Source organism: Vipera berus, assembly GCF_964194415.1.
Source record: "Vipera berus genome assembly, chromosome: 2".
Taxonomy (NCBI): domain Eukaryota; kingdom Metazoa; phylum Chordata; class Lepidosauria; order Squamata; family Viperidae; genus Vipera; species Vipera berus.
Window position 1 is genome coordinate 96116408 of NC_138203.1, and position 27837 is coordinate 96144244.

The window sequence follows — 27837 nt, forward strand, 5'->3', positions numbered from 1 at the left end:
TGCATATCATTTTTGATACAAAACCCCACATCTTCTGGTGATGCATAATCAACACTACTCTGCATTGTTCACCTCCTTGTCCTTAAAATGGTGCAGTTGGCCTCCAGTGTGGTCTTTTTTGGGGGGAAATGATTGCAAATATAAGAAGAGAGAGCCTGCTTATTAGCACCAAGTCCTTAAAATCACCTGCCCGTATAGGACAAGCATTTTGAATGTTCCCAAATGAGTTGCGAAAGATAGACCTTGAAATTATTGCACTAGAGATTTGTTAAAGAAAGCAACCTATGTGGTAAAGAAAGACGTTTATAATTAGAATGTTATATTTGGCTTGACCCCATATGCGAAATACACCGAAGAGTACAGTTGTTTTTCAGCAACTCTATATCATTAATGCTTATAAAAAGGAAGACCTTGCTGAAAAAGTCTGGAATTTTCTCCATCTGGACATTTATTGGTCAAAATGTGAGACCCCTTCTAAATAATACTATACCAGCTCACACATTTTAAAAAATGTGTTTAACATGGATGGCTGCCAAACGTCTGTCTTATCTCTATCCTTGACAACGGGATGTAGCTAAATGCTTTGCCAGCATAAGAAAAAACATCACTTGGTCCTTTTGAAAGTGACCTGATTAACTCCTAGAGCAAAATGGCTAAAAATGAACAGTCAGAGATATTATCTAAAATTGAAGGTCTTGTGCAAGCAATGAAGCTGATCCAGGAGACAGACAAACCCTTTGGTGCTTTAGTGCACCTAAATAAAGACTCCAATCCTGCCCGTAACACAAAATGAAAGTTAAGGCCAACAGAGAAATGGCCAAGATTCAGTGTCTTCATTGATTAAGATAACTTTGACCTTCTGATGGAAATGGGGAATCCTGCAACCCCCCCCAACCTCAAATAGATACCTTATCTTAACAACTGCGCACAACATCTGCTTTTCCAAAACCCAAGTTCTTGAAAGTCAAGATGAATTATCCATCAGTGTCTTCCCCATTTCACTGACACCAGGTAACAGTGCAAATAAGCGCTCCTGTGAGCAAGCTTGCATCGCTGAAACATGTGACAGCTGGGAGAGGCACCTAGAATGCAGGATGTAGTATAATGGTTAACCAACAGCTCTGGCTTGACTGAGCATTCTCCATTGCAAACCTGTTTCATCAATCGCTCCAAATCAAACTTTAAATATTTTATAAGCATAAAATATAATCCAGCTCCAGGCAAATTAACACAGGTCATAAAGCTCAAGCTGATCTCACTGAGGGACTCATAGGAAATATTTATCACCTAATCTAATAATTTCATCTCCATTGCCCTGTTCTGCTCTTGCCACTTAAAGCCTCACAGTTTTCTTTCACCCCAAATAGCTTCCTATGGACCTTTGATCTCATGTTCTACCATCAGCATCTGGGGTATCACTTGGGTGCCTCCATTCTCATGTAAAAAGTGGACCAGGCTGCCCATATGCTAAATTGATCCCACCAGAAAGAACCTCCTTCATCAGAACAGTGAGTCCAATTTTGCAGCCAACCATTATACTGACCTGGCAAGGGATGAAGGGTGACCTCCCTAATTTCTTGGAACACCACTGATTGGAAAACGTTTATATCTAGGATTTAATCACTAAAAATCATTTTATTTTGTTACAGAAGACTTGGTCTCTAGAGCCCTCAATACTGTGAGTTTACTCAATGCACTCTGTTAATGCTGCCTCCACTGCCACAAGGGATCATGCCCATGGAGATGTTTGCACATGGTTACCCAACAGTTTGCTGTCCCCAATTATACAAATAAATGAAATGTAAATAAGACAGTCTTAGTTACCCATCTGCACTGTAGCACTATACCTACAGATCTATAGTTCAAGAACGATTGCAAGTATATAAAGCATATACTTGCGGCTATCTAAATGTTAGAAGGGACGCGGTGGCTCAGTGGGTTAGGACGCTGAACTTGTCGATCGGAAGGTCGGCAGTTTGGTGGGTCAAATCCCGAGTGCCGCGTAGCAGAGTGAGCGCCTGTTACTCGTCCCAGCTTCTGCCCACCTAGCAGTTCGAAAGCACGTAAAAATGCAAGTAGAGAAATAGGGACCACTACGGTGGGAAGGTAACAGCGTTCCGTGCTAGTCATGCCGGCCACATGACCACGGAGACGTCCTCGGACAAGCGCTGGCTCTTCGGCTTTGAAACGGAGATGAGCACCGGCCCCTAGAGTCGGAAACGAGTAGCACGCATGTGCGGGGGAACCTTTACCTTTTTTTATCTAAATGTTGCCAAGATTTATCTTTCAACTTCCATCACATTGCTGGGGTTATTATGAGTTCATATACAGCAAAGTCTAGCGTGCCAGAGGCTCTCCGGTGAAGTATACAAACGTTGATTATTATCATAATAATCATTATTATTATGATTCAAGAAAATCTATATCCAACTCAGTTTCTTTTCCAGTGCAGCACAGCCCTTATTTTTTTACACACATTTCCCCCCTGAAATTAATCAAACTAACTGATCTGAATGAAGAGGTAGGTTCCATGATGAATGAAAAGGCTAAAAAAGATACGTCAGAAAATAGGAATAGGTGACTGCTAGGTTGTTATGGGTGTTATGAAACTAGGAATCTACAGGTTGGTAATAGTATTATCTGGAAGAACCAGATATGACTTTGGTGAAACATTTGTTACAGGCTGAATGAATATGATCCAGGGTTAGATGGCATGCATGGATGTACAGGTAGGAGATGAGAGACTACAGAAAATGTCATTGGATTTTAATAAATCTAGTGATGAAGGAAAACAGTGATTGATGCACACATGCACAGAAACAATCTCTTTTAACATAATTCTAAAAGCAAGACTGCTTTGATTCTTTGTGATAAAAGTCTGAGAGCATTAATGAAGGATACAAGGGTAATGAGAGATTCTGAATTATTATTTGTACAGATCATTACTTGGCATTGTCTAAACTCTAGATGGATCTTTGAAAAAAATGGACATGGAAGAAAAGGAAGAATCTGAGAGAGCCGAGAGAGGAGCAAATAAATTTTAATCACTGATGGCATGATTAAAATGCAGTATTGCAGGGAAACTCTATTCAATCCTGATGGACTCAAGGTTGACTCAGCTTTCCATCCTTTCGACGTCGGTAAAATGAGTGTCTATATTGTTAGGGCAATATGCAAAACATTGTAAACAGTTTACAAAACATTATATGCCTCCCAGAGAGCGCTGTAAAGCGCTGTGGGGTAGTATATAAGCCTAAATGCTAGTGGTATTGTTAAATGAAAAGGGGACATCAAGAAAGGTAATGTAGAAACTGCTTGGAACAGAGTGGAAATAATGCTATTACAGAACGCCCCAGAAGTAAGTAGAAGTCCACTAAAAGACACTTGGTAGTGTAGCAAAGAAGCTGAGGAAAAGAAAAAGAAAAATGCATATAGGAGAATGATTGCTGCCAAAAATGAAGATTTGAGGAATGTCTGTCTGTCTGAGTGTGTGTCTCTCTCTCTCTCTCTCTGTGTAAAGATAGTTCAAGAAATATGTCAAAAGAGTGCAAGGAATTGCAAAGGTTAGTAAAGTGCAGTAAATGCATAGGGATTTTGATGGAAATAAAAAACCGTTTTCAAATGAAGGAAAGTGTATGGATAAACATGGAAGAGCCCTTCACATATTCATAGTGACCTTTGCAGATAATAAATGCATGGGGTTCTCTTTTAAAGATTTCCAAGTTTTGACAGCAACATAGTTGGTCTTCTTCCACTTCTGAAATGTGTGTGCGAAACTTTGTATATTTCATTCCCTTTGTTTGAAAATTCTGATTCTAGGCCTGGACTTAAGTTCCTTACTGTATTACTTTTCTTTTACAACAAAAGGGAGGTGGGAACCAACTGCCTAGGGCAGGGGTAGGCAACCTTGGCTCTTTTATGACTCGTGGACCTCAACTCCCAGAATTCCCGAGCCAGCTTGGCTCAGCTTGGAAAGCTCTCCCTTTCCCCTCAGCATGGCTGGCTCAGGAATTCTGGGAATTGAAGTCCACGAGTCATAGAAGAGCCAAGGTTGCCTACCCCTGGCCTAGGGGAACAGGTCAAAATTGGCCCTTCAAGCAATTCTGGACAATGGGATAGATTGTGAAGTTGCCTTGACTTCAGGCAATACTGTAGAAGGTTACCTTCAGGAGTTGGGAAACCACACGAGGTGTGAATGCCTACAAGTGGGAAATTATTGTTTTTGAAACTTTTTAGAGAGGACCTCCCCACCCTCCAAGATTTCCACTAATTGCCGAGGACATTTCTATTAAAATAAACAGCTCACCTAGCTGTAGCTGATAGTTATAGTTGTTTGCTCTGTGCTATAACCTCCATATACTATAGATGGCAAAGGTAAAAACATTTATTTGTGCTATTTTTAAGTATGGATTTTGTTGCCTTGGATACCTTTGACAGAAAAAAGTGGTACAAATATAATAAAATAAGGATTTGCTTATATTTGTGTGGGAGGAATATCGAATTTTGCAAGCTCTCCTAAAGATTGAATAGTGTTCTGGCTCAAAAACAGGCTTACCATTTCAATGAGAAGTAGATTTTCATTCCGAAATCCCCCAGCTCCCTTGAAACTGTCAGTACAAGGACTTTTATTTTCTTGAAGAAGGAGGTATTACTAACAAGAAGTGAACAATGCTGGGAAGAATGATAAAATGATTTTATTGTAAAATATGGTATTGGCAATGGTAAAAAGGAACACATCAACATTTCAAGTCATGCTGCCATTATCAATGCAAGTGGCTTCTAAGTGAATTAATTCTTAATAAAACTGAAGTGACTGGATATGAAAATAAGTTCTATGTAATTTATAATTATTTTAGTTTTAGTTTTGAAATTTGAGTTATGGTAGGAGATGAAAATACTGTTCTATTGCAGTAAATAGTGGTATAATAGTAATAATAATAATAATATAATAATAATAGCAGCAGCAGCAGCAGCAGCAGCAGCAGCAGCAGCAGCAGTAGTAGTAGTAGTAGTAGTAGTAGTAGTAGTAGAAGAGTTGGAAGGGACTTTGGAGATCTTCTTGTCCAACCCCCTGCTCAGGCAGGAAACCCTATACCATTTCAGACAAACGGTTGTCCAGTCTCTTTTTCCCCCCTTCTTTCCCCTCTTCTTTTTATTAGTTTTATTCATTTATAACATAAAATGTGAAAATAGAAAAGCAAATAGTAGGGGACAACAGTAGAAAAAGGGAAGGGAAAGAAACAAAAGGAATTGACCTCCAACTCTCTCTGTTGCAGTAAAATCAGACATTAAAATCAAATCTCAACTTTTTACATTTCTATATCGGTAAATCAGTCTGATTGGTAAAACCCAAAATCATAATATCATTTTTTTCCACCTCAAGCACAAAGTCCAGAAGTGGTTTCCAAGTAGAAACAAAAATACTTATGTTCTTTTCTTTTATCAGCACAGTCAATTTGGCCATCTCTTCTTAAAAACTTCCAGTATTGGAGAATTCACAACCTCTGGAAGCAGGTTGTTCCACTGATTAATTGTTCTAACTGTGTAACTATAACTCAATCTAGTGCTAGAATTCTGGTGAGAAGAATGGAATGTTTTAAAATGTCTGTGTATTCTTTCCCTTGTTGTTTTTATTCATCTAATCGGATCCAGAAGACGGATATGCTTTGGATCACATTGGCCAAGGAATATCATTTGGCATGGGCCAGCCAGATGGTGTGTTTTTTCTGCTGTAGGACCCACTTTGGAGAACAATATTCCTCTGGAAATTAGGATGTCTTCAACCCTGCTGGCCTTTGGTAACGCCTTGAAGAGTTTCTATGCCTGGGCCTTCACACTCTGAGGGCCCCATCTCCTGACTGTGCTAGTGACTGTCAATTTTGATATCTTCTTTGGCTGCTGTGTATTTTAATTTTTATATTTGTGGCATGAATTGTTTTCAACTTATTTTGAGATGGTTCACCACCCAGAATCACTTGTTGAATTAGGTGGCCATATAAATTAAAAGAATAAACAAACCGCTTTGTTCATAAAAAGCTGATGAGTCTCACTGCTTCATGTGGAGGACTAGAATTCTGGATTCATGAAAACCTTTTGGATGGAAGAATCTTGATAGTGATGAAGAAGATGTCAGAGAATGATGCCGAATTGAAAATACGCCTTCAGGTTCCCCACTGAGTGTAATATTTGGATGAAGATGTCAGTGAATGCTGCCAAATTGAAAATATGCCTTCAGTTTCCCCACTGAGTGTAATATTTGGATATATTGTGGACATAGATGAGAAGAAGAGAAGCAATAAAGACATGGAACCATGACTATTATGCATAATCTTATGAATTATGTGTGCGAGGGATATGAATTATATCTTCATTCCTGCATTCAGAATATTATCTTACTTTTACAAAGGGAGAATTTTTATGCATCTATACATTTATTGAGACCAATGAACTTAATTGGAGTTGGACTCATTTTTATGCTGCTCCTATACTGTTGATTTCATTTTTGTTTCTTTCCCTGTTTGTTTATCCCAATGTCGTGGTGTAATAACCCCTAGGTAAGTGTTGTGTATGTAAATAGTTGCAAACAGGGAAGATTGCAGATTGCAAAGGTAGTGGGGTTTGAGCGGGAGATTCTGTTGCAATCATTGGTTGCCATAAACAAGAAGCGGGAAAATAGTCTCTAACGATTGGTTACAGTTCAAGCAGTTCCACTATAAAAAGGTTGCAACATTTGACAGTTGGCAGTTGACTTTGTGTATTCAATAAACTCATTCCTTGTTAAACCACTCTGAGTCCTCGTCTATCAGAACCAAACAATTGGCGACGAAGGTGGGATAGACAGAAGACCAGAGAATTGGCGGAATTGTCGCGCAAAGGCGGCAAATTCGAATACGTGTCAAAGTCAACCGAGCGGCCGCGGCAGAATAAAAAAATTCTCCGAATGGCGCAGATTGGGTCATTGAAGGAATTCGACCCAAACTTCCCCGAAGATTGGGAAGAATACGTCGGACAGGTCGAAGGGTTCCTGCTAGTGAACGGAATCACCGACGACCGGAAAAAAGCGGCAGCATTACTGACGATTTGCGGCACACCGGTCTATCGAGTCGCTGTCGGTCTGTGTCAACCGCAACCGGTCTCAAGCGTGCCGTATGCCGATCTCCTTGCCAAACTAAAGGTCCACTTTACACCTAGGAGATCCGAACTATTCTGGCGGCGCATCTTCGAGAAAAGAAACCAGAGGCCAGGAGAGTCCATACAAAAATTTGTCGCTGCCGTCAGGGAAGCCGCAGTACGATGTAAATACGATAATCTTGAAATAAGAATTCGTGACCGTGTAGTACTGGGCTTGAGGGACGAGCAGCTACAAAACAGAATTATATCCAAACCCACTGGCGATCTGCAGGAGGTGATCGACGAACTTCTAACGTACGAATCAACCGGGTATCGCGACCCCCCCCGCAGTAGCATGGCAGCATCGTCCGAGATCAACCAAGAGGGCTATGTGGACTGCGGGGAGGCGGACCAGCAGTGGGAAGAAGATATCGCCGAAGTCTCCAGGCGATTCGGAAAATTGGCGCCAAGACCACCCAGAAGCGAAGGGCCCGAACCTAACCGACGTCAACAACCTGCAACTCCGCAAATACAAGCGACAGGGCCACAACGCCCATGGAGGGACACCGCAACCAGACCGCGCGAAAATGAACCACAGAACCGGTGCGGCAGCTGCGGCGGCAACCATCCCCGCGCATCTTGCCGATTCCGCACCGCAAAGTGCAGGGCGTGTGGGAAGACCGGCCACATCCAGGCCATCTGCAGGAGCCGTGCCCGAGACAACCGCCTCCACGAAGTCGATGTGTGGCCCGAAGGTAAGGTAACCCCTAACGTTAGTGGCAAGGAGTCCCTTAAACCCTGGGTAAAAATTCCAAAATTAGGGGAGGTGGCTCGAGTCAACCGCAGGAGAATTGGGAAAAATGGCAATTTTCCAGAAGGAAAATTAAAAATCATAGTCCATCTGCAAGGGGTTCCTTACAGAATGGAAATCGACTCAGGGGCTTCAGTATCAATAATTTCCAGTGAAACCCTTGATAGGATTGAACAAATAAGTGGAAGGAAAATTCCACTTAGTTCAACAAAAATTCAATTAACCGATTTCCAAAAAAGCCCAATTAAAATAAAAGGGAAAATTAGTCTTCGCGTAGAATTTAAGGGATTTAAGGGGAATTTAGATTTAATAGTAACTGAGGGTCATAGGACTAGCCTAATTGGCATTAACTGGTTCCCTGCCCTGGGCATTTGGATCGGGGGAATAAATTCAATAATTAAAAATAAGACCCTCGAATCAGTCTGCAATGAATTTGCAGACGTATTCGACGGATCCCTCGGTAAATACAAAGGACCCCCAATTAAATTCAATCTAGACCCCTCAGTAAAACCTATCAGGCTTAAGGCCCGCAGGGTGCCTTTCGCCCTGAAGGATAAAATCGAGGCCGAGCTCGAGAGGCTTGTAGGCCAAGGCGTGTTAGAACCTGTTGAGGGTGGCTTGTGGGAAACGCCGATTGTCACACCCCTCAAACCCAATGGGGATGTGAGAATCTGCGCTGACTACAAAGCCACCCTGAACATTGGAATGAAAAAACATGCTTACCCGGTCCCGACGGTGAAGCAGGTCCTCGCCACGATCCAGGACGGCGCCATGTTTGCCAAGCTAGACTTGGCGCATGCGTACTTACAGTTGACTGTTTCCGAAGAGGCTGCAGAAGCACAGACGATAGTTACCCACAAGGGGGCGTTCCGAGTCCACAGACTGCAATTTGGCATTGCAGCAGCTCCAGGCATCTTTCAAGAAGTGATGGAGAGGACCTTAAAGGGCATACCAGGTGTATGCCCTTACTTTGATGATGTCTTGATAGCTGGAAAAAATGAAGAAATGCTAGTGGAGCGGCTGGAACAGGTATTGGGAAGATTTAGAAGGGCTGGTTTAAAACTAAAAAGGGAAAAATGTTGCATTGGGGTTAAGTCCACTGATTTCTTGGGGTTCAGGATAGACAAAAATGGGGTCCATCCAACCCCTGAAAAAATAAAAGCAATTAAATTAGCTCCTGAGCCTAGGAACAAGGCTGAACTACAAGCCTTCCTTGGCTTAGTAAACTTCTACCATACATTTGTACCCCACAAGGCTGCCATTGCAGAACCTCTCCATAGGCTCTTAGATAAAAAGACTCCTTGGCAGTGGCAGAAGAAACATAGAATTAGTTTCCAAACGTTAAAAGACATTCTTTCCAGCCAATCAACTGTAACCCACTTCATAGAAAATAAACCAATTTACCTAGCGTGTGATGCTTCACCTTATGGTGTAGGGGCCGTGATCAGCCACTTAGACAACCAAGGAATGCAAAGACCAATAGCATATTATTCCAGGACACTAACCAAGGCAGAGCGGAACTACGCTCAGATAGACAGGGAAGCATTAGCAATCGTGGCTGGGGTTAAAAAGTTCCATGACTACCTGTATGGAGGGAACTTTACCATACTGACAGACCACAAACCCCTGTTGGGACTGTTTACCACAGATAAACAGACTCCCCAAATCATGTCACCCCGGATGCTGAGATGGTCCATTTTCCTCTCAGCATACTCATTCTCTCTTCAATACAGACCGGGCAAGGACATGGGGCACGCAGATGCCCTTAGCAGACTGCCCTTAAACATCACCGAGGGTGACCCTGCCCCAGTGGGACAAATAATGTCCCTACAGGACATCCCTGACTTGCCTCTAACTGCTAAAGACATAGCTGCGGCAACAAATAATGACCACACTTTAAAGAGAGTAATGGCCTGGGTCCTGAGCGGGTGGCCAAATGCCAACCCGGATGAAAAATACATTCCCTATTTTAGAAGGAAAGATGAACTATCAGTTCATCTGGGTTGCTTACTGTGGGGAAATCGCGTGGTTATTCCTGGGATCCACAGATCAGCTATTCTATTAGAATTACATGAAGGACACCCAGGAATAGTACGGATGAAAGCGTTGGCTAGGAGTCACTTGTGGTGGCCAGGTCTGGACAACGACATTGAGGAATGTGTTGCAAATTGCCATTTGTGCCAACGTTCTAGGCCAGAACAACAACACACCCGTACGCATAAGTGGGAGATAGCTAGAAATCCTTGGTCCAGGATTCATATTGACTTTGCTGGACCTTTCCAAGGGTTAACATTCCTGGTGGTGGTTGATAGTTTCTCTAGGTGGCTAGAGGTAGTACCAGTTAGTTCAGTAACTTCAGGAAGAACAATACAGGTATTAAGGGGCCTCTTTGCCACTCATGGGTTACCGGATGTCATCGTGTCTGATAATGGGCCACAATTCACATCTATTGAATTCCAGGATTTCCTCAAGGCCAACTCGATTAAGCACAAGACATCAGCACCCTTCCACCCATCCACCAACGGCTTGGCTGAACGAAATGTGAGGACCACGAAAGACGCCTTAAAAAGAATCATTCGGGGTGACTGGCATCAAAGACTGGCCGAATTTTTGCTGGCCCAACATTCGACCCCATGCGCTGCTACAGGCAAAAGTCCAGCTGAAATGAGGTGGGGAAGGAGGTTGACCACCAAATTGGACAGATTACACCCTGACAGACTTATACCAAGCGCTGAATTGGACATGCCAAATAGAACATTTAAAGTGGGGGAATTAATCTGGGCCAGGAACTATACCCAAGGGGACAAATGGATTCCAGGGGTGGTTACTGAAATCTTGGGTCCCTTGTCGTACATTATTGAGGGGGAAGGGAATAGGATCATTAAAAGACATCTAGATCAGCTGAGGAAGAGATCTAGTGGATGCTTGCCAGAAGATGGGGACCAAAATATATTGGGGGGAAATAGTACACCCAGGTTCAGTAATAACATCATGCCAGAGAGTGAGGGAGAGGAAAGGCAAAATAATTCACCCCCTGGTACTCAACAACAACCATTTAGTCAATTTGACTGGGTAGCGCCCCTGCGAGGTAGGCCAGTGACCACTAATCTTCAAGCACAAACAAATACACAAATCAGCAACAGGGAAACATCAGAGTCGGGTAGCCAAGAGCCCAGGTCCAACAGAGACAATCAGCCAAGCATAAATTCTGAAAAAGGGGTCCCTTGCAGCCAGAGCAATAGATACCCTTCTAGAATCCATAAGCCACCAAAATATCTAAAGGATTTTGTTCAGAAATAACAACAACTGGGGGGTAAGGGGTGTTGTGTATGTAAATAGTTGCAAACAGGGAAGATTGCAGATTGCAAAGGTAGTGGGGTTTGAGCGGGAGATTCTGTTGCAATCATTGGTTGCCATAAACAAGAAGCGGGAAAATAGTCTCTAACGATTGGTTACAGTTCAAGCAGTTCCACTATAAAAAGGTTGCAACATTTGACAGTTGGCAGTTGACTTTGTGTATTCAATAAACTCATTCCTTGTTAAACCACTCTGAGTCCTCGTCTATCAGAACCAAACAGTAAGGATTTAATAAATATTGACTGCATTCTGTAACAGAGAAATGCTGACACTTCAAATGAACGATATAGTTACATATATTTAATTAAACTTTGCAGGAACTGTAATTGATTTTTCTTCTTCCCCCTTACTCTTCTAACTTGGTGCCTTGGTGGAGCAGTGGGCTAATGCCTCCTTAAGTAACACCAGCTGCCTGCAATTAGTGCAGGTTCGCATCCCACCAGGCTCAAGGTTGACTCAGCCTTCCATCCTTCCGAGGTAGGTAAAATGAGGACCCAGATTGTTGGGGGCAATTAAGCTGACTTTGTAATAATGCCGCTTGGGGTGTGTGTGAAAGCCCTAATAAGCAGGCATATACATAGAATGAAGGCTACTGCTAAGTTTGTAAGCCGCCCTGAGTCTTCGGAGAAGGGCGGGATATAAATGGAATAAAAATAAAATAAATAAATAAATAACTGATCATGTTGGCTGTTGGATGTAGTTATCTAAGAGAAATGCATGGCATTTCACGCTTGCAGACTTCTCTTACTACAGAACTATTTCTCTCCCCCTTACTCTTCTAACTTGGTGCCTTGGTGGAGCAGTGGGCTAATGCCTCCTTAAGTAACACCAGCTGCCTGCAATTAGTGCAGGTTCGCATCCCACCAGGCTCAAGGTTGACTCAGCCTTCCATCCTTCCGAGGTAGGTAAAATGAGGACCCAGATTGTTGGGGGCAATTAAGCTGACTTTGTAATAATGCCGCTTGGGGTGTGTGTGAAAGCCCTAATAAGCAGGCATATACATAGAATGAAGGCTACTGCTAAGTTTGTAAGCCGCCCTGAGTCTTCGGAGAAGGGCGGGATATAAATGGAATAAAAATAAAATAAATAAATAAATAACTGATCATGTTGGCTGTTGGATGTAGTTATCTAAGAGAAATGCATGGCATTTCACGCTTGCAGACTTCTCTTACTACAGAACTATTTCTCTCCCCCTTACTCTTCTAACTTGGTGCCTTGGTGGAGCAGTGGGCTAATGCCTCCTTAAGTAACACCAGCTGCCTGCAATTAGTGCAGGTTCGCATCCCACCAGGCTCAAGGTTGACTCAGCCTTCCATCCTTCCGAGGTAGGTAAAATGAGGACCCAGATTGTTGGGGGCAATTAAGCTGACTTTGTAATAATGCCGCTTGGGGTGTGTGTGAAAGCCCTAATAAGCAGGCATATACATAGAATGAAGGCTACTGCTAAGTTTGTAAGCCGCCCTGAGTCTTCGGAGAAGGGCGGGATATAAATGGAATAAAAATAAAATAAATAAATAAATAACTGATCATGTTGGCTGTTGGATGTAGTTATCTAAGAGAAATGCATGGCATTTCACGCTTGCAGACTTCTCTTACTACAGAACTATTTCTCTCCTCCCATTCTGTCTCAATCACCTGAGCTTTCAAAAGCTGGTTTAGAAGATTGGGGGATCTTCCAAAGCAGATGCCTGGGGCGAAACAATGTCACTTGGTTTTCCATGAAGCAAAATTGCATCTATTGATAGAAGCACACCTCTGTGTTCTACTCAATGCTATGAAGTTCTCTGCAGGTTACCTTTGTTCACTGAGACCTTCGTTCTCAAAGTGTCACTTTTTATATGGTCCAAAGTACATTATTTATGAAAAATGGAAGCAACAGCTATTGGGCTGCAGGCCCCACTTGTATAGAACAGATACCCGCACTATATTAAAAATGTGTGATTTTTAATAACATTTATTTTTTCTTAATGTCCTAGGAAAATAATTCCCATTAATTGAAGGAATATTTTTCATTACTGTCATTGGATATGTAACAAATCAAATGCAGCGGTAAATATAGCAGCTATAGAACAATTGTGCAAATAGAAATGAGGAAAAAGAATCATATAACATTTATGAAAAGCATCCATATCACGACGTTTATCTATTTTATATTAGCTACTGCGATTCTAAAACCAAAAGAAGACCATTTCCCAGTTTGCCACCAATTCATCCCAAAGAGTTAAAGAGTGATATACTTTTATAAGGGACGCGGTAGCTCAGTGGGTTAGGACGCTGAGCTTGTCGATCAGAAGGTCGGCAGTTTGGCGGGTCGAATCCCGAGTGCCGCGTAACAGAGTGAGCGCCTGTTACTCGTCCCAGCTTCTGCCCACCTAGCAGTTCGAAAGCACGTAAAAATGCAAGTAGAAAAATAGGGACCACTACGGTGGGAAGGTAACAGCATTCCGTGCGCCTTTGGCGTCTAGTCATGCCGGCCACATGACCACGGAGACGTCCTTGGACAAACGCTGGCTCTTCGGCTATGAAACGGAGATGAGCACCGGCCCCTAGAGTCGGAAACGACTAGCACACATGTGCGGGGGAACCTTTACCTTTACTTATACTTTTATACTTAAAGCTTACAAATGGAATAACATTTATAGATTTAAAATATATTACCAACGAATTTTTTAAGCACTGCTATAAAGAATCAGGAGCTATGCAGAATTTTGCTACTCTTAAAGAATAATACAGACAGTCTCTCTCTCTCTCTCTCTCTCTCTCTCTCTCTCTCTCTCTCTGTGTGTCTGTGTGTGTGTCTGTGTGTGTGTCTGTGTGTATATATAGTCTCTAATTATGCTATATATATAAACAGTGAGACTATCCCTCATCTGCCAAGTTTTTTTAATAATTAGAACAATAAAAACAGTCCATAATAAGCCTATTTGAATGTCTGTAGGCTCTACCTGTACTCATTGTGAATTCTCCTGAGCCTATCTTTTAAAACCATTGATTTATAAATAATTAAGAAAACTGCTCATTTACATTATTTTTCCTTCTATTTTTTTAAGGATGAAAAGAACCAGGTCTTGATAACAAATGCATGGCTACAGATGGTGAGTAAATTTACCTTTATTCTAGGTGAGCCACTGGCTGAATTTAATTATTTGCCAAAGAACAGATTCTCCAGATGGAGAAAAGAGTGGCTGAAGCAGAAAATAAATCCTGCTTATTTAAAGTTTATGTTAGTTATAATTCTTAGGTTAGAGAAATTAATGGTTTGGCTTTATTGGATTTCAGAGAAAGTTGAATAATTTCTGGAAGAGGTTTGAGCCAGATTAATGTTGAAGCTAAATTTCAATTTGTGCTGAAAACTCAGCACTGCATTTTGTCCTTCCTCCTGACCCCTAATTTAGTAGGCCCCACATTACCCTGTACTTCTCCCTATATTCCTTTTTAATGGATCTGTTGCTAATAAGGCATCCTGGCAGAGAAATGCAGAATGTGATATCATCTGGTTGATCCTACTAGGAATTACAAACAAATCAAACCCTCTGATTGCCATTTTGGGTGACTGCTATACCTCTACCCTAGCCCATAATCTTCCCAATATTAACCTAACAGTTGTATTCAGTGTTATTGTATATTACTACACAGACTTAGTTTAGAAAAGTGTTTTTTTTTTCAAACTTGGCAACTTTTAAGACATGTGAACTTCAACTACCAACATTCCCTAGCTAGCATGCTGGTTGGGAAATTCTGGGAGTTGAAGTCCACATATCTTAAAATTGCCAGGTTTGAAATAATTCTGGTTTAGAAGAAGCCTCATGGGCTGCAGTTTACCATGCTCTCCTACTGGAAATTTCCCTGAGGCTATTATCATGCCAATTTGCCTGTTGCTTTCCTATTTGTGGGCAGGAAACAGTTACTATCATTGTACTTTCTGTCGTTTACTCCCAAATTGCTGTTTTTCTTTCCTTCACTATTTTAAGTGATCAGGATAATGATAAAACAGAGCAGTAATGGATTTATTTATTTATTTTTTAAAAAAGCCCAGCAAAAAAGTAGGTAGTTTTACATCAAGAAAAATAGTAATTAAAAAATAGTAATTAAAAAACAGAACAGGATTTTGAAACAGAAATGCTCTGCATATTAGTCAATTTACTACTAAAAGTAGTATAGCATATCTAGTCTCCCCCATGAACCCAAATATCTTCCATCATCATTTTCTGTAGGTCATCTATAAAAATTGATATATATATATCATCACAGATAAACCTTGTCCTGGGATGAAGGCACTGATCCCTCATATTATTTTATACAGTGGCAGCATTTAAGGTGCTGTAGTAAATATACAGTATATATTTCTCCATAGTACTGGATTGATGCATATTTGTCATGGGATCAGTATGAATATCCAGGAGTTCAGAATTTGAGATTTCCAGCTGATCAGATTTGGGTGCCAGATATTCTTCTGTACAACAGGTAAGGCAATCATGCATGAAGTAGTTTTTAAAAACTTGCAGAATAGTATTGTGGTTACTCAAGTTCAATCTAATCAAATAATTCAGTGTGGTAAATTCTTTTCCTTGTAAGGCAGGGGTGTCAAGCTGCCGGCCCGCGGGCTGGATGCATCATAGTGAAACCGTGCCCACCCCATTGCCGGCAATGGCAAAAAAGTCACGATATGTCACGACATGTCACATGATGTTGTGAGTTTGACACCTCTGTTGTAAGACAAATGTAACCTGTGGACTAAATTACTACAAAACGTGACAACCATTAACATGGATGACTTTAAAAGAAGATTAGATAATTTCATGGAGGAAAGCTCAGTGAAGGACTATTAGACTTGAAGAGTCAGTCTTCCCCTTCAGCAACCTGCCTCCAAATATCAAGTTAAAAGGAACGATAGGAGAGCGGGATACATCCACTTCCTAATGGTGAACATCTCAAAGACTAAGATGGCTCTTGTTGTAATTTAGGCTGGATCTCAAGCACCTCAAATTTATTTCCTTCCAAAGCTTATCAGGGTCGATCAGAACATTGCTGACCAAATATGATCGTTAGCAATGGTCAACAGTTATCAAATTTATTTGGTTCTTGTTCCATTCAGAGCTGACTGTGAGTACATTAGAGGCTGTTGTGGCTGAGCCCATCTCATTCAACATTTAAAAGAGAAAGCAACAAATAATGAGAATATCTCCCTTGTCCAGAATCTTTCTGTGGGGTGGGTGGAATCCTGTTATCATTTGGCTAGGCTGGTTTAATGGAACAGAATATTCGGCTGCTTACAGAACAAATTATTAGAATGCTTTTCATCTGGTGTCTGTTGGACAAAAGGAGAAATTCTGTCAGCATGGCAATGGACATGTGAGATATCAAATGAAGGATAAGCTTCAGAAAACTAAAGCAAATGCTCAGCAAAGATCTGAAAACAAGGCAGATCTCTGGTGTTGATGAGAAAGGAGTGAAGAGGCAGTTGAGAGCTAGAGAGCTGGAGATGGAAAGCCTTTGTAGATCAAAGAATTGCTACAGATGTCTTTGGAGTATGCTGTGCTGTGCTATCATATGCTACGCTATTCTTTATGACAGTAAAAAAACCCCAAATCAAATGAAAACAATGTGATTCTTAACTAAAGATTATATCCTAAAAGAAGGCATTAAAATACACATTGGTAAAATTAACTTAAACCTGACAGCAATGGTACATGAATAGAATTTGCTTGTCCTTTTGCAGGTTTGCTATTTGCAGATCTCAGATGATCCATCAGTTAGGAGATGACAGAATTCTCTTTTTAGAACTATGAGTTAGAAGAGTGAACATTGCTATCATTATTATGGTTGGTTGCACAGTCAGCCAGATGTTTAGACTATATTTGACTTTTATATATCCTCCTATTGAGTCCTCCCCAAGGATTTGGAAAAGACAGATGTTGCTTGATAGGGTTAAAGGTAGGATGTAAGCTAATACTATTATTATGAAACATTTTATAATTCTCATTTTAAATTTTAGATTAATGTTTCTGTGTACCAAAGGGAAAAGTATTTTAAGAAAGCAACACAAAAGTGCCATCAAGTCCCAGCCACACAGAAAAAAATTGACTTTCATTAATTAATCTTCTGAAGTTCTAATTGAGTAATATAGTGGTTTAAGCTTATTCATCTAATTGCTATATATTGCAGAACTAAAGTCTGATAATGAATTGGAAATTATATGTCTATAGTTGAAGCATGTGATTTATAATTTATATTCCCCACTCCACTCACTACATGTGTATTCTGATAATTCTGCTAAAATTGATACTTTTAGTAAAAACACTCAAATGATAATAGCTATTATTTTTTCCTATATTTTTCTAACTAATATTTAATTGTTTCTGATGCATTTTATAGTGCAGATGAAAGATTTGATGCAACATTTCATACAAATGTTTTGGTAAACTATTCGGGATCATGTCAGTATATACCTCCAGGTAAGACAGTTTTTAATCAATTATTCAGGAAGAAAGGAATATCTTTGAATGTGCTATAGATTAGGATGTTTAGGGTACGTCTTCATCATTACAATATTCTGTAATTGCTGCTGCACAGAAACATTCTTGCAGGGGTGAATTTTGTTAAGTACCCAACTATCGGGCATAACTTTTGTAAACACGACAGTTATTCCACCATCACAATTTATATTATCAATATGCTATGCATATATCCTCAAGTTGCTTTTGTGGAGAAAAACATGAATTGAAAATGCCAAGTAGTTTTGTCCATATCTACAGTACTTGTCTTTGTTCATTGGGATTTATTCTCGGGTAAAAGAGCAAAGGGTTGCTTTTAATGATCGAAACACAATTTATACAGAATAAAGGACTCCCTAAAAGTTAACATAGTACCTTTAACTAACTATTCAGAGGCAAGTCATGTGGACTTCTAAAGGGTTGAAATATTTTTGAAATAAAAGTATCTTCTTCTCTCTCTCTCTCTCTCTCTCTCTCTCTCTCTCTCTCTCTCTCTCTCTCTCTCTCTCTCTCTCTCTCTCTCTTTCTCTCTCTCTCCCTCTCCCTCTCTCTCTCTTTGTCTCTCTGTCTCTCTCTTTGTCTGTTTCTCCCTCTCTCTGTCCCTCTTTCTCTTCCTCTCCTTTGTTTCACTGGGTTGCAAGTTATGAAATCACACAATGAGCTATCAAACCTTTACATCAAAGCAGGAGAACAGATACCTCATGAGCAGTGATTTTGTGTTCCAGCTTTCCTCAACAACCTATGGTTTCATATGATTTGGATTAGAACTGTTGCATGGCTGCTGGCAAGAGTTAAGCGTTTATTCCCACTTTTCAATTACTTCTATCCATTTCTCACGTTGAGAGTTCCAGCACCCCACCACTACTGTTGGCTGACAGCCCTGGAATTCACAGAGCCAAATATTACCCAGGGATGTTTTTGCTTAGCTTCAAATTCCAGCTGATGTCAGCTAGCTCTGCCACCACCTAGGTGATTTGATAAAAAATCAGGCTAATGGTGATGGGAGAGGTAATAAAAAAAAGATCCCATCTGCCCACTGAACATGAGTGATATCACGGAGGGGAAAACCGATCTGAACTAGGAAGGCTAGTTCAATGGCCTTGTGCCCATGCTGGAAATATTGTGCTGGCTTTTTGTAAGCAGCCTAAAATTTAATTTCCTTCCCGTCAGGAAGAAGGGTTTTCTGTCCTCTTGTTGAAGGAGGAATGCACTATGACCACATCTCCTGTTTGCTGAGCCCCAGCATTTCATGTCAAAGTCGATTTAAGTCTCAAATGGACCGCTGTAGAGTATAGAGCTCTTACGTTTTATGTCAAGAATTTTGGAGATACCTCATTGTTTTTCTGCTTTTATTTTTAGTCAGCAAAAGATGGAATAATTAAGTGGCAAACAATGTGTGATAAATATTAATTGCTGGTTAGACACGAAGTATTTATGTCACAGCAGACAGTCCTTTGGGAAGAACAAAATTAGAGAGAACATTTTATTGCAGAAAAAGATGTTAAAGAGCTGATATAAATCCAAAGAGAAAATTTAGCTATGGTGTTATTATTTTTTTAATGATAAATCAATATTCATATCGGTCTAAAATGTGCTTCCTTGTTATTTTGTTTAACACATTGTAAATGCAGTTTCAAATAGTTAAGGTATTCCGCTCACAGTTTATCACCGAAGTTTGAAGTCTTCCATTGAAGTTTATTGAACAAGCATCTTGCTACATTTTTTACAGAGGACGAAACTATTCAGGGTGTTGACAGATTTATGCACTTTGAACCAAGACATGCTTCAATTATATAAAGTGTTATGTAATGCAATTTAAATGCAAATGGAGTAAAGGATATTTAATCCCTCTGCCACAATGTATTGCTTACCTTTCTGCAGCCAAACTCTCCTAAGCAATTTTCTTTCAGTAGATTCACCTCAGTAAGAGAGAACCAGTGCCGTTATTGGGCACATTGCTAGAAAGTAAGTAATGCTGCATTGCTAGGATGCAATGACCACACATTACTTGGAAACAAGCAGCACTCTTGTTACTTGGTAGCAATGATTCGTGCATGTTAGTTATCTTTAAATGTGATATTCCTCAGTACTGCAGATCTCGATTTAAAGATATAGATCAGGGGTTGGCAACCTTGGCTCTTTTATGATGCTTGGACTTCAACTCCCAGAATGCCTGAGCCAGACCTATCAACCTGACCTCAATACCTAGCGGCAAACAAAGTCATTACTAAAAGCCAGTATGGGTTTGTCAAAAACAGATCATGCCAGACAAATCTTATTGCATTCTTTGACCAAGTGACACAATTAGTGGACCAGAGGAATGCTGTGGATATACTTTACTTGGACTTCAGTAAGGCATTTGATAAAGTAGATCACAATCTACTACTTGATAAGATAGAAAAATGTGGGTTAGACAGCATCACCACCAGATGGATTCGTAGCTGGCTGACTGGCCATACTCAGTGTGTGGTCCTCAATGAAACTGCATCTACATGGAGGGAAGTGTGCAGTGGGGTGCCCCAGGGCTCTGTTCTGGGCCCAGTGCTCTTCAACATCTTCATCAACGATTTGGATGAGGGGATAGATGGGGAACTCATCAAATTTGCAGATGACACCAAGCTGGCAGGAATAGCTAACACTCCAGAAGATAGGCTTAAGATACAGCAGGATCTGGACAGACTTGAACACTGGGCGCTATCTAACAAAATGAAATTAAATAGTGAAAAAAGTAAGGTTTTACGTTTAGGCAAGAAAAACCAAATGTACAGGTATAGTATAGGTGGTACCTTGCTCAATAGTAGTAACTGTGAGAGGGATCTTGGAGTCCTAGTGGACAATCACTTAAATATGAGCCAGCAGTGTGCTGCAGCTGCCAAAGAAGCCAACACAGTGCTAGGCTGCATTAACAGAGGGATAGAATCAAGATCACATAAAGTATTAATACCACTTTACAATGCCTTGGTAAGGCCACACTTGGAATACTGCATCCAGTTTTGGTCAACATGATGTAAAAAAGATGTTGAGACTGTAGAAAGAGTACAGAGAAGAGCAACAAAGATGATTGGGGGACTGGAGACTAAAACATATAAGGAACGGTTGTTGGAATTGGGTATGTCTAGTTTAATCAAAAGAAGGACTAGGTGTGACATGATAGTAGCTATTCTCCAAAGCGCCTGAAGGCAGGACAAGAAGCAACAGATGGAAACTAACTAAGGAGAGAAGCAACCTAGAACTAAGGAGAAACTTCCTGACAGTTAGAACAATTAACCAGTAGAACAATCTGCCTCCAGAGGTGGTGAATGCTCCAACACTGGAAGTTTTTAAGAAGAGACTGGACAACCATTTGTCTGAAATGGTATAGAGTTTCCCGCCTGAGCAGGGGATTGGACTAGATGACCTCCAAGGTCCCTTCCAACATCATCATCATCATCATTATTATTATTATTATTTGCATTAATCCTAGTAAATGGTTTCTTTTTTTAAATGACATTTCATGGCCAGTTTGCATTTTGATAGTCATCAAGATGGATATTATTAGGTTTTAAGGTCAATAATTATGAAGGTAGCTTAGAAACACTGATGATACTTTCTGTCTTCCTGAGTGACAAATTATTCAGAGTCAGGAAAAACAACATCTCTGGGAGCCCAACATTTCTCTCGTGTGAGAAGTAAGGTGATATCAGAAGACCTGATACTACCAGACTTTCCAGACATGGAATATAACAGGTTACTGTAGGAACTTTTCAGTCTCACCTGCAGCACTTGAAAAACATTAGGTTACACAGTCTTTGAAAATGAACCTACTTATAAGCTAATATAATAAGCTAACAAACTCAAAATGCCAAAGAGCTAAGTGCTTTTCTGAAACGTCCCACTGGCCAAAGAATGTAAGGCAGGGGTGTCAAACTGCTGGCCCACAGGCCGGATGCGTCACACAGAAGCCGTGTCCATCCCATTGCCAGCAATGGCAAACTGTCCTAGTACGTTGCGTGATGTCACATGACGTCACGAGTTTGATATGTTTGATGTAAGGCACTGCAGTGAGAACATTAGTTTCACAGTCTGAATAACTCCCACAGCTAGCAGTTCAGCTGTTTTTGCTGAGGTTGAGATGGATAATATATAGTCTTTGTATCAATACATGCTACTATGGAGAAGAATTTGAGATCCGCACATTGGAGGCAAAACTGCTTTGAGCTTTACTGATACTCTAGAGCAGGCATGTCAAACTGCTGGCCCATGGCCAGCAATGGGGAAGAAGTTGCGATATGTCATGCAACGTCATGTGATGTCGCGAGTTTGACATGCCTGCTCTAGAGCAAGATTTCCCAAATTTGACAATTTTTTTTTTATTAAAAAGTTTTAACATACAATTTTTCCTTTAAAAATCCCCCCCTCCCCCTCCCTTCTCCCTCCCCCCCTACCTCTCCCCCCTCCCCCCCCCGACTTCCCAGAGCTAAGTACAAGGTATATAAAAAAAAAACAATCATAAACAACCATATACTAACATCCATAAACTCTAAAATCCATCACTCTCTAGCTTATATAGGATAATATATATATATATTAAATATATATAGAAAAACAAAAATAGGAAAAAAGAAGAAGAAAAGAAAGAAGACTTATTCAAATGCTACATGAAACTTCTTAACCCTATAAATCCATTTTCTCCATTCCATAATATAACGTTCTTGCGAAAAATCTTAGGCCAAAATCTACACCATCTCTGCCAGATCAAAAATCTTTGAAGTCACTCTCCTATAATCGGCAGTTCCTCTTTCTTCCATTACTGAGCTATCAAAAGTCTTGCTGCCGTAATTAAATTTCACATAATTAGTGTCCACAACCGTAACGTCCGCAATTATCCCCAACAAAGAAAAAAAAAACAAAAACAAAAAAATTGCGAACAAAACTTTATCCTTTGCTTAAAAATCTTCTACATATTCCACCAAATTTTTATCCAAAAAGCCTTGATCTCCACATCTCCAACATTTTGGCTGATAGTCCGGATACATACTTGCAAACTTTTTAGGATCTAAATGCCATCTATAAAGCATTTTATAAAAGTTCTCTCTTTACGTTCCTAACCCAAATCTTTTCCCACGTGTCCATTGCGATAACTTCCTAGATGTTCGTTGTGGAAGTTCCATAGACTTCTGCTGGTCTTACTCTTTTATTATTTTCTTTTTGATCGTTTTAAAGCAGCACGCGTCACCCTCCGCTCTCCAGGATCATCCAAAGAAATTGTAGCTTGATCTCCTCCAGCACCATTCTCCTCTATCTGTCCATCCTCAGTCTCTTGATGTTCTCCTTCTCCAGATCCCTTTGCAGCTTCCAGAAGTGATAATGAGGTTGCTTTTAAAACGTTATTATAAAAATCTCGCGCCTGCATCACAGTAATCAGACGGTACCTTTTACCTTCATACATCACCATCAACCCAACTGGAATCTCCCATCTGAACCTTATATCTCGTTGCTTGAGCTCTTGCACGAGGAATATGAAATCCTTCCTTCTCCTTAAAATCTTTGGAGGAATTTCTTTTAAAACCAAAACTTCTTGATCAGCAATCACCACTTTAGAATCATAGGCAACTTGTATAACTTCATCTCTAATTTCCCTCTTAGTAAAATAAACCACCACATCTCTAGGCAGCTTTCTCTGTCTTGCAATCCATGAATTCACACGAAACACTTTATCCATGCCTCCCTTTATTTCAGATGCTGGCTGATTCAATACCACTTCCAGAGCCTCAGAAATCAGCTGCTTTAGATCTTCCTTAATATTCTCTTTTAAACCTCTAATTCTAACAGCAAACTGCATCTGGTAATATTGAGCAAGACTCAATTCTCTGTCCATTTTGTCTCTTAAATCTTCATTCTCCAGTACTTTTGCTTCTAATATGGCATTCTTTTGAGTCAAATCTTCCACTTTTTCCTCCAATTCTTCCACACATTCAGCCACTTTATACACTGAGGGCAAAATGTCTACCTTCATCACCCTGAACTTCTGTTCCATCCTCTCTTCCATTCTCTCCTCCAATTTCTCCAATTTCGCCTCCATCTGTGCAAATTTATCATCCATTGATTCCAGAATTACCTGGGCATGTTTTTCAAGAGCATCTTGTAAATCCTTCGATGTCAATACATCAGGAAGGTGCAACGCCTGCAATGATGATTGTTGTACCGGAGAAGTTCCAGCACTCCGAAGAGTTTTTGAGGGAGGTTTAGCCGCCATCTTTTTCACTTGTGACGCACTTTCACTTTAAGTTTAAAAAGTCCATCAAGCTAGAGAGTAGAATATAATAATCCTCTTCACCTTTTCCTCTTGTACCGCTCTGCCTGCTCCTTTTATTCCATAGTCCTTCCTTCAGGCAGGGGTGGTCGCAGACGCCTGGCTCTGCTCCATGAAGTCCGGAGCAGAGACGCTGACCAGCTGGGAGCCACTGACCAGCTGGGAGCCACCCAGGCTACGGGGGAGTTCGATCCTTCAGCCGCCCAAGCTTTAAGCTCAGGCGGCCCCGGAGAACTCAACCCCTACCTGGGGCCTCACCCCCTCCTCTTCTCCCGAGGAGGGGGCTTCAAATTCGCCCGAACAGCTGATCGGTGCTGTTTCGGGCGAAAATCACTCAGCTGAGCCGCGGGCAGCCCGGGAAGGCTGTCTCCGGTGCCGCGCAGCCACCGGAAGTCCCGACAATTTTAAAACAACTTTAAGACATGCTGGCTGGGAAATTCTGGGAGTTGAAGTTCACATGTCTTAAAGTTGGCTAGATTGGGAAACGCTGCTCTAGATATTTTTTCTGTTAACTTTTACATTTGCTGCACTCTTCCCCCAAAGAGTGCAGCTAAAATTTAAAATGACAGATTTACTTTATTAGCAAGATGAGTGTTCTGTACCAGCCTGCTACCGACCCTGCAGAAAAGGCAGGGACAACCCCTTTTACAAGAAGGCAAGAGGCTGGAACTAAGCCTACCAAATTTATGGATACAAAAGTAAACAAGACACGAACCATGAAACAGGAGCTATTCAAGCGGCTGCCTTCAGCAAACCAGCCCTCCCACGCATTCCCCTTTTATACAGTTCAGGGCGTGGCTTCTCTCTGCCTCCTTCCGAGGTGCCCCATTGCCTTCCTCTGTTTACTCCTGATTGACTGCCTCCTGCATCGGGCGTCCTTGAACAGGGCCAGCTGTGGGTCATCTTCATCCACGCTGTCAGGCTCACACAGCTGGGTCTCCGTCGTGACCAGGTGGGAGGGGCCTGGCTGAGGGCTCTCATCAGCAAGCTCTCCAACCCCCTCAGCAAGCTCTTCAACAACCCCCTCCTCCTCTGAGTCGTCCGACCCAACTGCCGAACCCACAGGCTGACCCTGAATCACAACGAGTTTGGAACACACTTTAAAGCCATCGGCCCCTTTAATGTTTGATGTAAATGTACATAAGTGTATATACATGCATTTTCATCCCATTTTACTCTTGTCTTAATCAATTTAACGTCTTTCCTTGCAGGCATCTTGAAAAGCACATGTTACATTGATGTCCGCTGGTTTCCCTTTGATGTGCAGAAATGCAATTTGAAATTTGGTTCATGGACACACAATGGTTGGTTGCTTGATCTGCAAATGCTCGAAGCTGATATTTCTAACTACATATCAAATGGCGAATGGGATTTAGTAGGTATGTTAAATTTCTTAAGGAAGCTTAATGAATCCAAATTAAGATTTCTCTAAAATCCTGTTAGCGAGGGATAATTATATATCTGTTTCTGTGTTGCTACTCCAGCCAGGCTTCAGGCTGTTTCCCTATCAGGTGCGTGATAAATATTGCATTACTCATACATCTGCCACTAAGTAATATCTTTCCTAGGACTCTGCACCTTGTGATTTCAGAGAATGGAATAAAGTAGGTCAAGTTTAGGATAAAGACTTTTTCAAATCAAGTTGAGCTCTTGAAAATTTCTTGATTGTGCCCTTGTAGTTTTCACAAGATCAGTTTGGAGCTAGTTTTTTTCATTGCTTTTTTTAAAAAAAGCTTTCCAGTCTCAGGTTACATGCTTCCTCTCCGCAAAAGGACTGACCATCCAATTGGATGCCTTATTTCCTATCCAGCACTTGGACTTTTCCTCCTTGGCAGTAACCTCCAGCCCAAGTAACTTGTAACTTGGAGAATCAAATATAATATATTAACTCTGCTTTCCAACTACATACAGGTAGTCCTCGACTTATGGCCACAATTGAGTCCACAATCTATGTTGCTAAGTAAGAAATCTGTTAAGTGAGTTTTGCCCCATTGTACAACTTTTTCTTGCCACATTTGTTAAAGTGAATCACTACAGTTGTAGTTAAGTGAATCTGGCTTCCCCCATTGACACAGAAGGTCGCAAAAGATGATCACATGCCTCCGGGACACTGCCACCGTCATAAATATGAATGAGTTGTCAAGCATCTGAATGTAAATCACATGACCATGGAGATGGGGCAATGGTCATAAATGTGAAAAATGGTCATAAGTCACTTTTTCCAGTGCCGTTGTAACTTTGAATGGTCACTAAATGAACTGTTGTAACAGTAAGTAAACTGTATGCTGTAAATCATTTCGGGAAACAATAATGCTTCAGATATTGCTGAACTACAACTCCCAGCATGCTTTGCTATTGGCTTGTATGCTAGCAATCGTAGAGCAGCCACTCTTGAGAGAAAGAGGTTCTCCATCTTTGCAAACGCAGCATACCTTTTCCCTTTTTCACACTTTTTATTTTTAAGAAAGGGGAGAGTTGCAAATGGGTCCCTTGCACTGATATTTCTGAGATGTCTTAGTTGACAGTGATAGTGTATTTTGGCCCCATTTGATTCATCTACTATGGCTTCAGCTCAGATTACAATTTGCACTTTTCCGACACCCTAAGAACTGAACCCCTGAGAGCTTGCATATTTTATTCCAAAACATTTCTTCTGTCAGATTATATAAAATATTCAAAGGCTTGGAGGTGGGCCTGAGAAATCTGTGCTGTTCCCTCAGCTGATCGACTGTGACAGCAGTAGATGTGTGCCGCAAAAGTTATTTCCAGTGATAACAAAATCCCAGAATTTAATCCTTAACTTAGCTGTTGCCCAGAGCCAGAATTGGATTTAGACATACTGAGGCCCTAAGCTATGGACTGTATTTGGCAGAGTATATAACAAGCAAACAAGGCAAGAATGCTGCCAAGATGCATAACAATCCGAGGGTGGGATAGAGAAAGACCCCCTATGAACAGAAAGTGTGAATGCCTGCTGAAAGAGCGCATAATTTAATCAAATTAGCAAGTGCCATGTGAGCCATACAGGAGAGCTTAATTTATGGAGGCTTTCATATGTGAAATTATAATAAAATCATGACAAACGAAAATCGGAAATATTGGAGGCCCCCTTTAGACATTGACATCTTAAGCTGTAGCTTGATTAGTTTATGGCTAAATTCAGCTTTGCCTAGGGGAAGGGAGAAAAATCTTATTTTTTTCTTGTTATGAGTGCCTGCATATTTATATATTTCTTGCTCAAACTGAAAGCTGTGTTTAGGCGATTTTTCCCCCCTTCAAAAGCTTCAAAGCTTTTTGTAGTTTGCATTTTTAGAAAAGTCTGACTTTTTTTTTTAGAAAAGGCTACTGAACTTTTTCAGCCACGCCTTTTAGGCTTGCTTAATCCATAGTCTGGATAAAAATGATCCAAAATATGTAAAGAGGGATGGTGAAAGAACCACTAAAATTGGAAATATTATTGACTCTATACTAAGCAACAACAATAAAACTCATTTCCATCTGCTGTCCTATAAATAGCTTGAGGCCTACAACTCATTATGCTCTATCACTAAACATTGTAATAATGGTTGATTGCTACTTGCAATTTGATAGACAGATTGAAGAAGAGTCAATTATGCCTTACAAATGATCAGAGGAGTAATGGCTACTGTATATTCTTAGATATTTTTTTAAGGAACATTGACTATTGTCATAATTCTTGACCAGATATGTTTGGGCTGCTTAATAGATTTATATGGATTTTTTCATATGCCCTCAGAGTAAAATTAGTGTCA

At 40.7% G+C, this 27837-nt stretch overlaps 1 protein-coding gene across 1 annotated transcript in view; it reads left to right on the forward strand.

Annotated features, from left to right (window-relative positions):
* The window catches only part of LOC308661761 (neuronal acetylcholine receptor subunit alpha-7-like), a gene marked incomplete at both ends in the record, with an annotated part of 107083 nt that overhangs the window by 53504 nt on the left and 25742 nt on the right, over positions 1-27837 (forward strand). Inside the window, 4 exons of the mRNA XM_081316936.1 lie at positions 14329-14373; positions 15633-15742; positions 17654-17733; positions 25276-25443. Coding sequence (XP_081173062.1) covers positions 14329-14373; positions 15633-15742; positions 17654-17733; positions 25276-25443 — 403 coding nt within the window. The remainder of the gene's footprint in view (positions 1-14328; positions 14374-15632; positions 15743-17653; positions 17734-25275; positions 25444-27837) is intronic.